The 16349-nt window shown below is 46.6% G+C and overlaps 1 protein-coding gene across 1 annotated transcript in view; it reads right to left on the bottom strand.

The window, feature by feature from the left end:
- eml5 (EMAP like 5) overlaps positions 1–14778 on the bottom strand; it is a gene marked incomplete at both ends in the record, with an annotated part of 75264 nt that extends 60486 nt beyond the window's left edge. The window contains 2 exon segments of the mRNA XM_080550456.1: positions 14287–14359; positions 14582–14778. Coding sequence (XP_080406582.1) covers positions 14287–14359; positions 14582–14778 — 270 coding nt within the window.
- Positions 14779–16349: the final 1571 nt, after the last annotated feature.

Here is a 16349-nt window from a genome sequence, read left to right as displayed (position 1 = left end):
TCCCAGTCACCGGATCTGAATCCAATAGAACACCTTTGGGATGTGGTAGAACAGGAGATTCACAGATTGAAAGTGCACCTGAAAAATCTTGCAGGAATTGTGTGATGCATCATGGACCAAAATCTCAAAGGAATGTTTCTAACATCTTGTGGAATCGATGGCACAAAGAACTGAGGCTGTTTTCAGAGCAAAATGAGGCCCTACCCAGTGTTACTCAATCACAGCTTGTCACTGTTCTTGCGCCCCGCTGGTGGAACGAGCTTCCCACTGCTGTCAGGACTGCAGAGCCACTACCTATCTTCCGCCATCGATTCAGACTACACCTTAACTGTCCCTGTAAGACCTCTTCATCCCCTCTCCGCCCCTTTACGGTTTCTCTACTGTAAATATATTAGCCTAATAAAAAATAACAATAATAATTATGACTGACAATTGCTACTTTTTAAAAGTATAAAATAGCAGTCATAATAGATTACCTTTTCTTATGATGATTGACGGATAAATTATTCACTTACTTCAAATGTAAGCTGTTGTTGCTTTGGATAAAGCCATCTGTTAATGACAACAATGTAAATGTAAAGTACTCTGTGAGTGTATATTCACACTGTCATCCCTGGATCTCTGCTCGCTGTGCACGCACAGGGCATGGCAGCTAGGCAACACTCAACGCCCTCCTCCAGTCCTCCCTCCTCTCACTGGGATGTCTCTCTGTCCCTCTGCCCCCCCCCCCCCCCCCCCTAGCACTTTGACCCCCATCCCCACCCCCCTAACCTACCCTGCGATTCACAATTCAGGGATTTCAAGCATTAGTAGTAGGCATCGGAATAACGTTGCATAACGCTCACTCACTCACCCTCATGCCCCAGTCCACCCACCCCTCCCCCACCCCCACGGTATATCTGAGCAGTCTGCCGTCTGATGCATGCCCCCCCCCCCCGTGCCCCCCCCAACCCCAGCAGCCGCCAGTCATGTTGCGGGCAGGGCTGAGTGATTCACTGGGCAATTCTTCCCCCTGCCTCGTTCTGTTATTTCTCATTGCCACGGAGAGCCCCTCCATTAAAACCAGGCCGCCTGTTTTTTGCCAAACCGCACTCTGAACCGACCGATTTCTTAATCCGTCCGCGTAATTCAGATAGCAAAGAAGAGCGGGAGAGCGAGAGAGGCACCCTCAACTGCAGTACCAGCCTGCTGACTTTAATCAGCTCAGAGGGACGTGGTGTCCCCCCAACGACCCTCACCCCCACCCACCCACCCCCTCCCCCCTCCACTCTGGCTGGGTTTCACATTTCCCCAGTGTTAGAGGAGTTTATTTCTTGTCTTTTATATTGTGTGACACTCAATTTGCATTTGAAATGTGCTGCCAATGTTTAACTCTCAACTGTCACTAGCGGCTAGAAAATTGCTTTTTTTTTTTTTTTTTTTTGCCTGATGGTGTAATTCCTCTATTCAGTGATAAGTCAGGAATGAGGGGTAATTGGCTCGACGATGGAGAGGCCTAGGCTATCAGACTGCCTGCTCATACTCACTCCAGAGAGAGAGAGAGAGAGAGAGAGAGAGAGAGAGAGGCTTATTCTTTATCTCAGCCCCCACCCCCACTCCCACTCCCACCCCCACACTCACTCTGGTGATGAAAACAATCCAACCTGGCTGCTCTTATATGAATTACATAATCATACCCAAGCAGCTAACTATAAATAGTATTCAGAGGAAGAGAGAGAGAGAGAGAGAGAGAGAGAGAGAGAGAGAGAGAGAGAGAGAGAGAGAGAGAGAGAGAGAGAATGATTGGTGCGCCTCTTTAAGATGCAGAAAATACAGAAAAAAACGCAGTAGCCTACAATAGATGGGACACACAGAGGGAAACGCTTTCCGTACTGATGTGGATGGATTGGAGGTGGCGGGCTGGGAATATGGGGGAAGCCAGCCCTTGTGACCGACCGGCGACCGCACTACTTTTCATTACCAGTGTGCGGGGTGGGACAAGGGCATTAACCTCTCCTCCGCACAGGTCAATCCACAGAGGAGGGGTGGGGGGGAGGGGTGGACAGATGGGTGAGGCCGCGCTGTGTCCCACCCTACGGCCCACGCAGACGGGCAGGAGCTCTAAGCTGGGGCACGCCGCATCAATCACGTCCCTCCCCAAGCCCCCCCCCCGGGAACCCTCTCCACCGCTTTATAAAGGCAGTACATCAGCTCGTCATTGGGTAGAATCATCACTTTCGTTTAAAAAAAAAAGAAAAAAAAGAAAACCTTGTTCAATCTCCGGTCAAACCTCCTCTCTCTAAATCGAACGGTGGATTTGACTCGTTCCTGTCGGCTACTGACACGCTGTGACAAACAACTACAATCAATAAAGTCCCCTCCACACACACACACACACACACACACACACACACACACACTGCGCTGCCAGGGGTATTCTGGAACAGAAATGACAATGATTAAGTCGCGTCCCCTTCACGCTGCTACTGCTGCTGCGGCATTGCACCGCCCATGCTAATGCCTTGGAAGTCCTCCCGGTGACTTTCCGGCAAAATAAGATCACCGCGTTCAATTACATTTCTTTCGGCTAATGAGATTGGGAAATCCCTTAACTAATGACCGGGCCAGGCTGGGGCTGGGGGGAGGGGAGGGGAGGGGAGAGGAGAAAAGAAGCTTGGCAGTGCTCCGGTCTGATGTATGGCTGTTTGATGTGGCTGGTTTCTGTCTGCCAAGAGCATTCTGAAGTCCAGGACCAGCATGTTGGGCTGGGTGTAGGGCTGTCCCAAACGACTATTTTTCTAACGATTAATCTAGCGATTATTTTTCCGGTTAGTCGATTACTCTAACGACTGATTTAACGATTAGTCTAAAGATTTTTATTTTTACTATTCGATTAATGTATCACTTAATTTCCCCCAAAATAATGGCTGTATTGTCTCTCTCTGTTTAACAGTGTCTTTATAAAGCACTCTGGGTAATAGCTGCTGCTCTTATAAAACAAAGCAGCGTGTGACATGCACATTACTCAGACGGCCGCCCCTTTAACTTGTGTTGTGTTGACTTCAGGAGGAAAAAGTCTGAGGTCCAGCCCCTGCTCATCGACGGAGAGAGCGTGGAGAGAGTCTCAGCCCTCCGATTCCTGGGGGTGCACATACAGGATGACCTGTCCTGGAAGAACAACACAGCAGCCACCATCAAGAAGGCACAACAGCGGCTCTACTTCCTGAGAGTCCTCAGGAAGGAACACAACAAGCAGGAGATACTGGTGGCCTTCTACCGCGGCGGAGTGGAGAGCATCCTCACCTACGGCATCTGCAACTGGTTCTCCAGCTGCACAACCGCGGAGAGAAATGCGCTACAGAGAGTCGTGAGAACAGCCCAGAAGATCACCGGCGCCCCCCTCCCCTCTCTGGAAGAGCTGTACAACACACGCTGTCTCAGGAAGGCCTCCAAGATCTCCAGAGACCCAACCCACCCTGGGTACGAACACTTTGCCCGGCTGCCCGGACAAACAGACTGAAGCACAGCTTCTACCCCAGGGCCATCCAGGCCCTGAACACAGCAAAGACCTAGGTTCTGGGCCCTGGACAGTCTGGACGGATTGATGGCAGCTGCTGGATTGAAAAAATCAGGTGTAGTGCTGAGGCACAAATATGTAAATTTCAAGCCTGCAAACTGCGACACTTTAAATGAATGTGCAATAACACTATGTGCAATATGACAACCCTAGTCGTCTATCTACAGTATAGTATAGTGGATAGTGTACATAGCCTTTATTTATGTAAACCAGCTCCTTTCCCTTCTTGTTTTTTTTCTTGTTTTTTTCTTTCCTAGCACCAGGGGAGCCACCCCTCCTAAATTTCGTTGTTTGGTACCTGTACTATAGCAATGACAATAAAGACCATTCATTCATTCATAAATGATCAGCTGATGTATGGGGGCTGTCTGTGGGCCCGCAATTAAACACAGACACCTTTAATTCGGCGACCTGCTACTACTACTACTACTACTCAGGGCTGGACTGGCCATCTGGCATACCGAGCATTTGCCCGGTGGGCCGCGGTAGTTTTGGGCCGAGCCGACCGGCAAAAAAAAAAAAAGTCTTTTTTTTTTTTTTTTTTTTTTTTTACCAGCCGGCCCGACCGAAAGCTACCATCGAACGGCCCATAAAATCGAAATCTACCATTGAACGGCCCATAAATCAGGGACAGTGGCCCATTGGCCAATTTTCTATACAGACACTGGGCTGGCCCAATCAACAGAGAGAAGGGGGGGGGGGGGTCAGGGGTCACGCACGCACGCAGCACAAGACCTCCGTCTCAGTTTCGCGGTAGTTTTGGGCCGAGTCGGCCGGCAAAATAAATGTAGTTAGCCTGGATAGTTACTAGATAGATACTAAGAGAGATGGAGCGCAAAAGCACACTAAAACGGAAGGGAGGCTGGGAAAAACTTAGGGAGAAAAACAAAAAGAAACTCGAGGCAGATGCTGCCAAATGTGTAAACATTAGGGACATGTTTGCTGCACCCTCAAGCAGTGGCGTGTCCAGACCTTTTTCACTGGGGTGGCCCAGGTGGGGCACCTTGTTATGCATGGGTGGCACCATTTTGAGAATTTAACACTTAATTCCCTGCATTCTGGTGAATTTGTACACACCATTTTGTGCTTTTTATTACCATTTCTGTCTCCACTCCCCATTGTATACTTTAATTGGGCTACTAAGGTCATGTTCTTACATGAACATCTGAATCATGACCCAGAGCAAGCGGATGAGTTTGCAACATTTAAACAAAGTAACATAGGCAATTGAAGCAACAGACGTGGTAGTTGATTGGTCAGGAAAATAGAAAACTGCCCGTTCGTCCCCCTCTTATCCAGATCAACACGCATGCGCTGTTGTTTTACTATGGACAGCCTCGATGCGTCGTTTCTAACCGGAGCGAAACCACCCTTTTTAAGCGGAGCATGTGTTGGTTGTTTGCTCCGGGAGTGACTTCGAATGTGCGTTCTCACAGCTCCAAAGAACGCAGAGCAAAGCGAATGTTATCCTAAACTCTGATTCCAAGTTACGCAAAACGTTTTAACCACTAGCACAACACCGTAGCCTATATGTAGCTATGCAAAAGTCTAACGTTATTAATGGTACTCACATTTCTTCAGGAGCGCCAAGACCACACCTCACCGCTGATCAAAAATGTGTTCTGTTCGAAAAGTTCGTCTCGTGGCGCGAAGTGGCCTCTGCTCTGAGTGACTAGGCAGATAGCCAATCAATCAGGGTGGCACCTAGGGTGGCCAATCAGATTTCAGGGGTGGCACGAGCCACCCCTGGCCCCCCCCTGGACACGCCCCTGCCCTCAAGTTTACCACAGCAGCAACAGCAACAGGTTGAAGAGGAGGCTGGCAGGGAGGAGCAGGAGCAGGGTACAGATACAGAGGATAGAGAGGATACAGAAGAAGCGGGGCCGAGTCAGCCTGTAACCTTTGACCCGGTAAGGAAAATATAGGTAGCTGTGTAGGGGTGTAACGGATCGCCACCCACGGTTCGGCACGCATGTGTACCGCGGATCAATTGCAAAATGTAACCAAGTAATAATATTACTTAATATTAGTTAATATCCCTTGTAAATCACAATGTAGAGTTGCCATGAAAAGATAGACGCGACAGTTGCGTGCTTTGTTTTACTCTAAAGCGCAATGATAGGTTGATAATGGAAAAAAAAATCTAGAACAACAAGGCTGCGTTCGTAAATTCGCTCTGGAATCTGATCACTGAGTACACTGGTCTACTTGCACTGGTACCATTGCTTACTGTATGTAGTCGTCTTTGTAGTGGTTTGGGGGAATACTACAGTTTGTCATATGACTGTACAGCACAGTATATAAGACGAGTATATAAGGCAAGTATTTTTGTGCTGGTGGGTGTGGTCCGACCGATTGGGGTGGGCCTGTCTGGGCCAAAAATGCCAGGGCCTAATTTTTGTCCCAGTCCAGCCCTGCTACTACTACTACTACTACTACTACTACTACTACTACTACTACTACTACTACTACTACTACTACTACTACTACTACTGTAACTGCCTCTGTCAAACAGCCCCAGACACAGGGCAGACTCACTGCTATGTTTAGCCAACTTGAATGCCAACATGGCCATCAGGGTTTTTCCTGGCTCAAAATGAGGCGGAGGTGGTACCAGTGGTGTTTGACATCGGGGGGGACCCATGAAGCAGGGCTGTCTGGGGGTCCTTAAACATCAAACACTTAATTTCTTGCATTCCGGTGAATTGATATGCACCAATTTGTGCCCTTTCTGCATCAATTTATGGTGGAAATGTCATTATTTATGTAAAGGAAAACACAATATTCAGGCACCAGATGACCATTCAAAATATAATGTAATATAATGCAATATAAGGCTCTCAGGCATTCTGTACTTTCAAATAAGTATTCTCCTTGAGCAGTCAACATACTATCAGCTGTTTCGCTAGCAAAAACGAAAGCTAACTTATTTGCGAAACAGCGCCCCCGCCACCACGTCGGCGCAGTGCCGCAATTGCAACCCGAAAAAATTTTTGCGACGCACCGACGCACATCACGCAAGTCGACGTATTGACGTAGTCGATTACGTCGACGTGTCGACGCGTCGACACAGCCCTAGCTGGGTGTGTTGAGCTGGCTGTGTTGGGTTAGCTGTGTTGGGCTGGCTCTGGCTGTGTTGGGCTGGCAGTGTTGGGTTAGCTGTGTTGGGCTGGCTCTGGCTGTGTTGGGTTAGCTGTGTTGGGCTGGCTCTGGCTGTGTTGGGCTGGCAGTGTTGGGTTAGCTGTGTTGGGCTGGCTCTGGCTGTGTTGGGCTGGCAGTGTTGGGTTAGCTGTGTTGGGCTGGCTCTGGCTGTGTTGGGCTGGCAGTGTTGGGTTAGCTGTGTTGGGCTGGCTCTGGCTGTGTTGAGCTGGCAGTGTTGGGTTAGCTGTGTTGGGCTAGCTGTGTTGGGCTGGCTGTGTTGGGCTAGCTGTGTTGAGCTAGCTATCTTAATTGTCCCTCCTAAAGACCTCCTCATCCCCACTTCACCTCCCTGTAGCCTACAGTTTCTCTACGATAAATAAATAAGTAATTCTTCCTTCTTATAGCATTGTGACTGCCAATGGCCCCTGGTTATGGCATAGATTACTTTGTCTTATGATAACTGATGGAATGAGGATTCACCTACTTAGACAAATGTATTTGTTCTTGTAAGTCACTTAGGATAAAAGCATCTGATAAATGCCAAAAATGTAAATTTACAGGTTTAACTGTACAGGGAGGGTTAAGAGGGAGTGTCGTGTACTTTAGGCAGGGAAAGTGGCTCAGTATATCATGACAACACATCGGCATCGGGAGAGGTCAAAGGTCGTTCCGGGGGAGCCATGGGACCATTTAACTAAAGTGTCTGATAAATAACTACCCTGCACTGCAGTCATTAGGAAATAGCGTCACTGTGGCACAGTGTGTGTGTGTGTGTGTGTGTGTGTGTGTGTGTGTGTGTGTGTGTTTGTCTACTTTGACCATAACCTGCTAAATTTTAATTGATTCGTCTTGCATAATGACCGTTAGTGTACGGGCAACTCAATTAGGCTATATTGATTGCACTCCATTCATTTGTCAGACACCGACCCACCCACACACACACACACACACACACACATACACACAGCGGTCACCTTGCCTGCTCTTGTCAAGGATTATAAGGAAGGGGAGGGATTACCACATTTCTAAAAGACAGTATTTACCTTCCCTGTCTTTTCTAAAGCATGTTTAATCCGTCGGCCAAATCATTCCCCATGTACCGCACCTGTCTGTGTGGAGCCTGCTTCAAACTATACCTAAACTAGCCAAATAGCCTAACCCAAACCCAGTCAAAATCCCCCAGTGGCATAGAAGCTCATAACCACTCCTTTTTGTTTGTTGTTGTTGTCGGATTGAGTCACTTGTCCTGGTTGTGACTGTGGAAATGCATAGAGGGAGTCATGGGATTCAAAGATCATGTTGCTTCCTGTTGCTTGGTTACCAATTTAAAAAACTAGACTTCCTGGTGTTTCAAAAAACAAACACATGTTTGACAAAATGACAAAAGCCCAGTTATATTAGGTCGTTCCCGGGTTAGAATTGTAAAGATTTAAATCCTTGTTTATCTCGATAATAAACATCTCAAAGTATTAGCCAAGTTCAAACCCCACGTTAGAGATAAAATATGACATTGAAATACAAATAAAAATATGTATTTTTTCCCCCCCAGTTCGACGGTTTGTTGGTGAAGATGCTGAGTCATGCTGTTTGGAGGATCTTAATCGGAGTGGACAGATCTGCTCTTCCCAGAGTTCCCGGCGGCATTCTCCCAGGAAGGGTCAGCAGCAACACTGTGATAGGGAGACCTCTCCTCTCTCCCCTCCCCCCCACCCCCCCCTCCCATCTCCTCTCCACACCCTCCCCCAGAAAGCATCAGCAACACCACTCTGTGATAGGGAGCCCTCTCTCCTCTCTCCCCTTCCTTTAACCCATCCATCCCCTTCCCTCTCTTGCCCCTCTCTCCCTTCAACCTAACTCCCCCCCCCCCTCCTCTCCACACCCTCCCCCAGAGAGGGTCAGCAGCAACACTGTGATTGGGAGACCTCTCTCCTCTCTCCCCTCACCCTAACCCCGTCCCCGTCCCCATCCCTCTCTTCTCCCTCTCTCCCCTCACCCCACCCCCCCCTCACACACCTGGATAACCCCCCCCCCCCCCTCACACACACCTGGAAACACACCCTCACACACCTGGAGACACCCCCCACCCTCCCCTCACACACCTGGAGACACCCCCCCACCCTCCCCTCACACACCTGGAGACACCCCCCCACCCTCCCCTCACACACCTGGAGACACACACCCCCCTCACACACCTAGATACACCCCCCCCTCACACACACACTACTCACACACCTAGAGACACCCCCCCCTCACACACCTAGAGACAACGCCCCCCACACACACCCCCCCTCACACACCCCCCTCACACCCCACCCCCCTCACACACACACCCCCCCACACCCCCCCCCACACACCTCTTCTCTGGCGTAACTGTGCCTCAACGTCAGACACAGTGATAGGGAGGATTTAGGTGTGCAATATAGGCTCGCTAGTGTATGTGTGTGTCAGTGTGTGTGTGTGTGTGTGTGTGTGTGTGTGTGTGTGTGTGCGTGCCAGTGTGTGTGCGTGCGTGTGTGTGTACTCTAGTGCATGCGTGTGTGTGTATGTGTACTCAAGTGCATTCGTGTGTGTGTGTACTCTAGCGCACTCAAGGGAGAGGGTAGAGGACGCGCTGGAGGACGGTCGTGGCTTGGGGGGAAGGAGGGGGGGGGGGGGGAGGGGGTTGAAAATACTTGAGCTTTGTAGCAGCAGCAGCAGCCAAGATAAGCAGCTTTGGGATAATGAATGAATGGATGATTGTAGTAGCGTAAGCACCGGGATCCTGCACAGGAGGGGACCAACCGGAGAGCAGCAACACCACAAAGCTGTGGGGGACGAGCTGGAAAACCAAGAAGAAGAGAGGGAGGCTTGTCCCTGGCTATTAGCATCATGGTAATAGGCTAACCCCCCAGCACGCATGGCTGGTCTGTCAGGACAGGAAGGCCTGTATGTTGGTCACTATCCTTGACTGAACATACATCAGAACACTATGTGACAGCAGCCGGTTGAAAGGGGGGAACAAGTCGGCGACCGAATCCAAATGTTTAGACTTTTATTCTGAAAAATATGTCAATAGATTTTGACGTTGTTGAACATCGATGACACGCTCGCTAGTCGAGATAAAATATTACAATCCGATGGATTCGGTGAGTAATTGCCACTGCTACCTAGTTAACTATAACACTACTTTACATTGTTAGCAGGCTCACAAAACAATCTGTGTTAGTCGACTAGCGATGTGTGTCGTTGATTTTCAACAATGTTGACATTTATTTAAATTGGTCGGTTATCAAGTGTTGATTAACAGACATATAGGTTATGAATACAGTAGCACACTTACCCTGATAAAGAGGTTGTTATGTTTGTACTGTACAAGCTACATTTCTACAGGATTTTTGTAATAATAATAATAATTTAAAAATCCTGATGGATATCAAGCAAATGAGCGCACAGATTCCAACGTGGCCTGACTCAACCAGAGCCTACAGTCTGACTGTTATGATGATGAGCATAATCAGTTTAGATTACGTTCTCTGTAATGTAACGATGTGCATTTCAGCGCTCACAAGGATCACATCATGTGAGGAACTGTCAGAGACCCCAGCCTGTCTCCCTCCCTACCCTGCCTCCCTCCCTCTCTCCCTGCCTCCCTTCCTCCCTCCCTGCCTGACTGCCTGCCAGCCACAGGCCGACTATTACGGAACAGTACATCCTTGGTCAGACCTGCAGGACCTGTCTCAGTGACACTATCACTAGGACAAAGAGCATCGCGAATCAGCGCAGATTAAGGATTATGTCAGAAATTAGGGCGTTCCAGTTCACACGGTTTACAGACGGCCATGGGCCCCCCCGGTGCAGGGATGAAAACCCAGGTAGAACAGAGGGATGACAGGAGACAGACAGACTGGGAGGGAGAGACAGAAAGAGAGAAAGAGAGGGAGAGAGAGAGAAAGGGAGAAAGGGAGAGAGGGAAACCACCACAACTTTGGGGCCTCTCCCCTCTCTGATAAAAATCATGTGAGACACAATCCAATGCCCCCCCCCAACTGCTCTACGCTAACACATCACTCACAGCTGATGTCATCTAATCCTGCCAACACAGAGACACCGTTCTTCTGAATTCCTCTCTCTCTCTCTCTCTCTCTCTCTCTCTCTCTCTCTCTCTCTCTCTCTCTCTCTCTCTCTCTCTTTCTCCCTCTCAGAGACCTCTTAGCATTTCTGTGACTGCAACCCTGCTAGAAGTCCATTGCTGACTTGCTGAATTCCTGTATAAGCTATAGCTACAATGTTGAAGAGCCACTTCAGAGGGTTATGATCTCAGTGTGTGTGTGTGTGTGTGTGTGTGTGTGTGTGTGTGTGTGTGTGTGTGCATGCGTGCATTATTAAACAAACGTTGGTGGTATAATAATGGCAAAATACAAGTGGAAACTGGAGACTGTATGGACGGTATTGACAGAAATAAATCGATATAAGCTTTAATAATTTATTCACCTTTATAATACCTGACACCTGCCCAATCCCAGAAGACACTGGCTGTACTGAAAATACAACAAAGGTGTGCAATGGTGCATAGGGTGAAGGAGCCCTATGGAGAGGCTAAAAGCTATCTTGGTAATGTACAATATTAAATTGAGGGCCATCCATCTTTACCGTGATATTTCTAATAGACACAATGAGAAATAATCCAATGTGGGTTTTAAATACTGCGTCTACCGTTTCCTTGATGCGCCATGCATTTTCAGAAATGCTTCCAAAAACTCTGATTGAATAATTCAGATTTCTCAAAAAGATTCTTAAAATCAAGCTACAATACTGTGTAGCGTATTCTGATGTCGTACCATAATTGTTTGCTCTTCTCAGCACGATTCTCTGAATGACATTGAGGTCATTGATATCAAAGTAGAGTAATGGGGCTATTCTGTTTCATGGCAGATAATAACCGATGATTTACTGTACTGTATATACATATTCCATTTATCACATAGTTCCAGAACAGAACACCATTTTGGACGTGACTTTGTTGTAAAAGGGGTCGGAGTAAGTCCAATGAATGAGTCATATTTAAAACCAGACCATTCCTCATCCAGACAGGATTTGTTTTAAAAAAAACTCTTCTTCCAAAACCAGCAGACAAAAGATGCCACAGGGGCCGGGGAACATCAGGAGAATGATATGAGGAGAACAGTTAATGAGAGTAATTAATTAATTTAGTACACAAAACATCATCAAAGTCTCTAAACAAAAAAACACTGCCCTCACTGTTAGTAGACACAGCTTCTGTTGTGTGGGGCTGTTTCATGGAAACCCAGTAGCCATTTTACATTTACATTTTTGGCATTTAGCAGACGCCTTTATCCAAACAGACTTACAACGAGTACATTTGTCTAAGTAAGTGAATCATCTATCCATCAATCATCGTAAGAAAAAGTAATCTATGCTAGCCCACTGGCAGTCACAATGCTAGAGGAAGGAAGTACAGTGGGAAGGGAAGGAGATAACCTAAATCCCACTGCATTCTGGGGAGGATGCCCATGTTTCCCACAATGCAACATGAGAGCTGTTCAACAATTTTTGTTCTGTCTGCTCCACACGGATCCTCCCATACTGTCCTGTAAGGGTTAATCCTAACCCTAACCCTAACTATAACCATCACCCAACATCCCAACCCTAACCCTAACCATCACCCAACATCTTAACCTTAACCTTAACCAATCACCAACATCCTAACCCTAACCCTAACTATAACCATCACCCAACATCCCAACCCTAACCCTAACCATCACCCAACATCTTAACCTTAACCTTAACCATCACCAACATCCTAACCCTAACCCTAACTATAACCATCACCCAACATCTTAACCTTAACCTTAACCATCACCCAACATCCTAACTATAACCATCACCCAACATCCTAACCCTAACCATCACCCAACATCCTAACCCAAACCCAACATCCTAACCCAAACCCTAACCATCACCCAATATCCTAACCCTAACCTTAACCTTAACCCAACATCCTAACCCTAACCTTAACCTTAACCCAACATCCTAACCCTAACTATAATCATCACCCAACATCCTAACCCTAACCCAACATCCTAACCTTAACCCTAACCATCACCCAACATCCTAACCTTAACCTTAACCCAACATCCTAACCCTAAACTTAACCTTAACCCAACATCCTAACCCTAAACTTAACCTTAACCCAACATCCTAACCTTAACCTTAACCCAACATCCTAACCCTAACCTTAACCTTAACCCAACATCCTAACCCTAACCTTAACCCAACATCCTAACCCTAACCTTAACCTTAACCCAACATCCTAACCCTAACCTTAACCCAACATCCTAACCCTAACCTTAACCCAACATCCTAACCTTAACCCTAACCCAACATCCTAACCCATAAAAAAACTGACCATGTTATACAGTATATCCATAACCCTTCAGCCAATTTCAGCCACAGTGCCTAACAGTTGCCTGCTACTGTACGTTGCCACAGGGATAAAGACACCACTACTAGATTTGGTCCCAGGTCTAAGATTTCAAGACTGACCAGCTCAGGACTGAAGCCTGAAACTGAAGCTTGATCAACTGTTCTACCTAATGAGACTAATGTCTGGCTCTTTAACCCCAGGTCAACAAACAAACCTACCTCACCTCAAGTCTTTAAGAAGACATACCCCTAGACATACCCAAACATAAACATCAGAGGAGCTTCTTGGCTCTCTAGAACACAATTGAAAAGCCATCCCTTCCGTTTTGGGAAAGACATTAGCTCAATGTTATAACATAGGCTACAGCGTAGGTTATAACACAGTGACAGATGCCAAAAAGCAACTTGAACATGAACACAATCATCATATGTGCTTATCAAAACGATCATTGCACCAACGGTCAAGCAGCGTCACTGAAATGTAACAAGAGACGCCGTCGGCTCCTACTGTACACAGCAGCTTGCCCTGAAGCACTTCACACACACAAGGTTTGGCCTCTGTTCGTCTCTCTCTGTTGACTAATGAATAATGGAGCAGCAGGCCATCTGACTAACGACACGGACACAGTATATATATAATCCTAGTCATCTCCAGGCCAACACACACACACACACACCCAATGTCCACAGAAGCACTGGAGCGTTAGACACAGGGTCATTGTGCGTTATGTAGAGCAAGAGCTACCGAGATGTGTGTCCGTTGGAAGTGAAAGACAGGATGGTAGTAGAGTAATCGAGAGAGACCCAATGACCATGAAGGATCTTTGCTCGTGGGGTTAGGCTGAGCTCATGGATGATGACTATGATCATTATGAGATGAGCTGTAGGCGGGGCTTATATCCATGGGAGACCTTTCTAAGCGTCACCTCCAGGTTTCTGTGGTGTGATCTGTATCTGTGTACCGTGGTCAAGTGTGTACCGTGGTCATTTGGAAGAGTTACTGTCACTATTTCAGGTGCCTTTCTGAATAAGAAATAGCTTGTGCCCCCCCCCCCCTGCATTTACATTGCTAGGATATCCGCAAACAAACCGACTTGATACCAAATGGCATCTGTTATGTAATGACCAGCCCTGTAGCTATTTATAAATGTGCATGCAAATGTCACCGTCAGAAAAGGTGAAATGTCAGGCAACACTCTCCGAGACCTAGAGTCGCTGTCCAGCCGCTGGTGCTGAAATCTGCTGTGGATACTGAGTTTGAGTGTGATGTGTCCACAAAACTACTTTCCATTTCCAAATAATAATAAAAGAAAGACAGTGTGACTGCATCTGAGAACTTCACGCCATAGTAGGTTATTTCCTATAAACTTTCCATAGACATAAACATTTAAATTTTATGTTATTTTTATGTTATTACATTTTAAAATCTCGCATGTGAGTGGTTCTGCAAGTGGGGATTACCTGATTATGTCATCGTTGTGTCCTAAGTAAAATTTCTGCTTGTGTTCCCGTGTGTTATACACGACTCCGACCCCGGCGACGAAGTAGACGATCTCCTTGGCCGCGGTGTAGTACAGGTTGTTGCGGCATTGATGTCCCCGGTATCCGTAAACCCACTCGAGTCGCAGGTGACAATTCGGAGCGGTTCTGTCAGCCATGTCCGTACTTCTTTGCCTCTGTCGCGAGTATTTTATCTTTTTTTCATTCACCAAAAAGAATTTCATTCAAGCCCGTGTGTCCCTTTTCTAGTTCCGTTGTTAATGCATACCTTGGTGCGAGGGGTTTGTGTCGGACATTTGAGTCCCATGTAGATATTCTCACTGTATCTTGAGCTTCTCTACGCTGTTTCTGTCCAAGCCAATGAACTGTGCCGTTGTTTTCATAGTGAGATGCATCTATCTACCTCCACTTCATCCCGAGGCCAGCTGCCCCGCTCCAGACAGGTCGCAACTCCCACCTGCGTTCCGTGGACGGGAATAGTATAGCTCCGCCTACCTCCTCCGGATGTATGTAGATGAGGATTTCTTCCAAATAAAAGCGCCCACGTTAAACTTGTTCAAGCATTGGAAATAAACGTAAAAGTACTCCTCTCAATGTATTATTTGTGTGACTGTACACGCATATTTTTCCAAGGGTAGATTTGATGTACTACCAATCTATTCAGCAACAGTTCTACAATGCAGATTTGAGTCTAAAGCGGTATCTGACCAAATGTTTTTTTTTCTCTTTGCTCTCCAAGGTCCTGAAATAAAAATAATAATAAGGAATTTAGATGGAAACACCTCTTTATTACATAGTTACAAATAGAAATTACAGGGATAGTCTCCCTGGAGTAATTTAGGGCTAAGTGCCTTAGTCAAGGGCACACTAGTGGTGGTGTGTGTGTTTGCTGATTTCTAACATGACTCCCTTATCAGGCAGTATTGCAGTTTGAAATACAACTTTTCAAAAGTAATATGCATACTTTATTTATTTATTTTTTGCAACGTTAGGTCAGTCCATTATACGTGCTCTATGCAGTCCAGATGGGGCACTTTTAACTGTATGACCACAGTAAAAACATTTTGTATGGCACCACTCATGGTTGAAACTCACTTAGGTTCGATTCTAGAAGTGTTGCTGAAAGGTAGCAAATATCAAAATATATATTTGTGTACTATATATATATGTGTCCTAATGTAATTTTAAAACATGTAAATTATAATGATACTTTTCATTGATCTCTTATCTCGCGCTTTTATTTTGAAGTTTAAAAATAAATAAAAAACGGAAACGTAATGTTGTAACCTGTTGCTTATCGTCGTTCACGGAACACTGACGCGTCTACCCTTGTCAAGTCAAATCCCATAAAGATGGAGTTTTCGCGTTCATTTACAAGCACCGCCTCAAAATGTGAACCAACTGGTGAGAGATCAACAACCTGTCCAATCATACTCTCAGAGGTCCACGTAAGAAGTTGAAGGGATGTTCAGGGACCAATTGCAATTACTATTAGAAGACTTAAAGTCCTCCTCTAAAAGAACATGCTCTGGCCAATGGTGTGTAGTTTATAGCAGAAAGCTCTTGACAGCTGTCAATCTAAGTGGATGGTGGTTGTTGCCTAATGCAATGCATAATATGCGCACACCCTTCTTATACACTGTTGACCGTAGTTGCTGCAAGGTCCGGGACAATTTGTTTGAACGTCTTCCTTCAGTCAAAGACTTTGAGGGGATGTCCACCTCATAGA

Source organism: Nansenia antarctica, assembly GCF_963989245.1.
Source record: "Nansenia antarctica genome assembly, chromosome: 1".
Lineage (NCBI taxonomy): Eukaryota > Metazoa > Chordata > Actinopteri > Argentiniformes > Microstomatidae > Nansenia > Nansenia antarctica.
The sequence above is the reverse complement of the archived record's forward strand: the minus strand, read 5'-3'. Positions and strand labels throughout refer to the sequence as shown.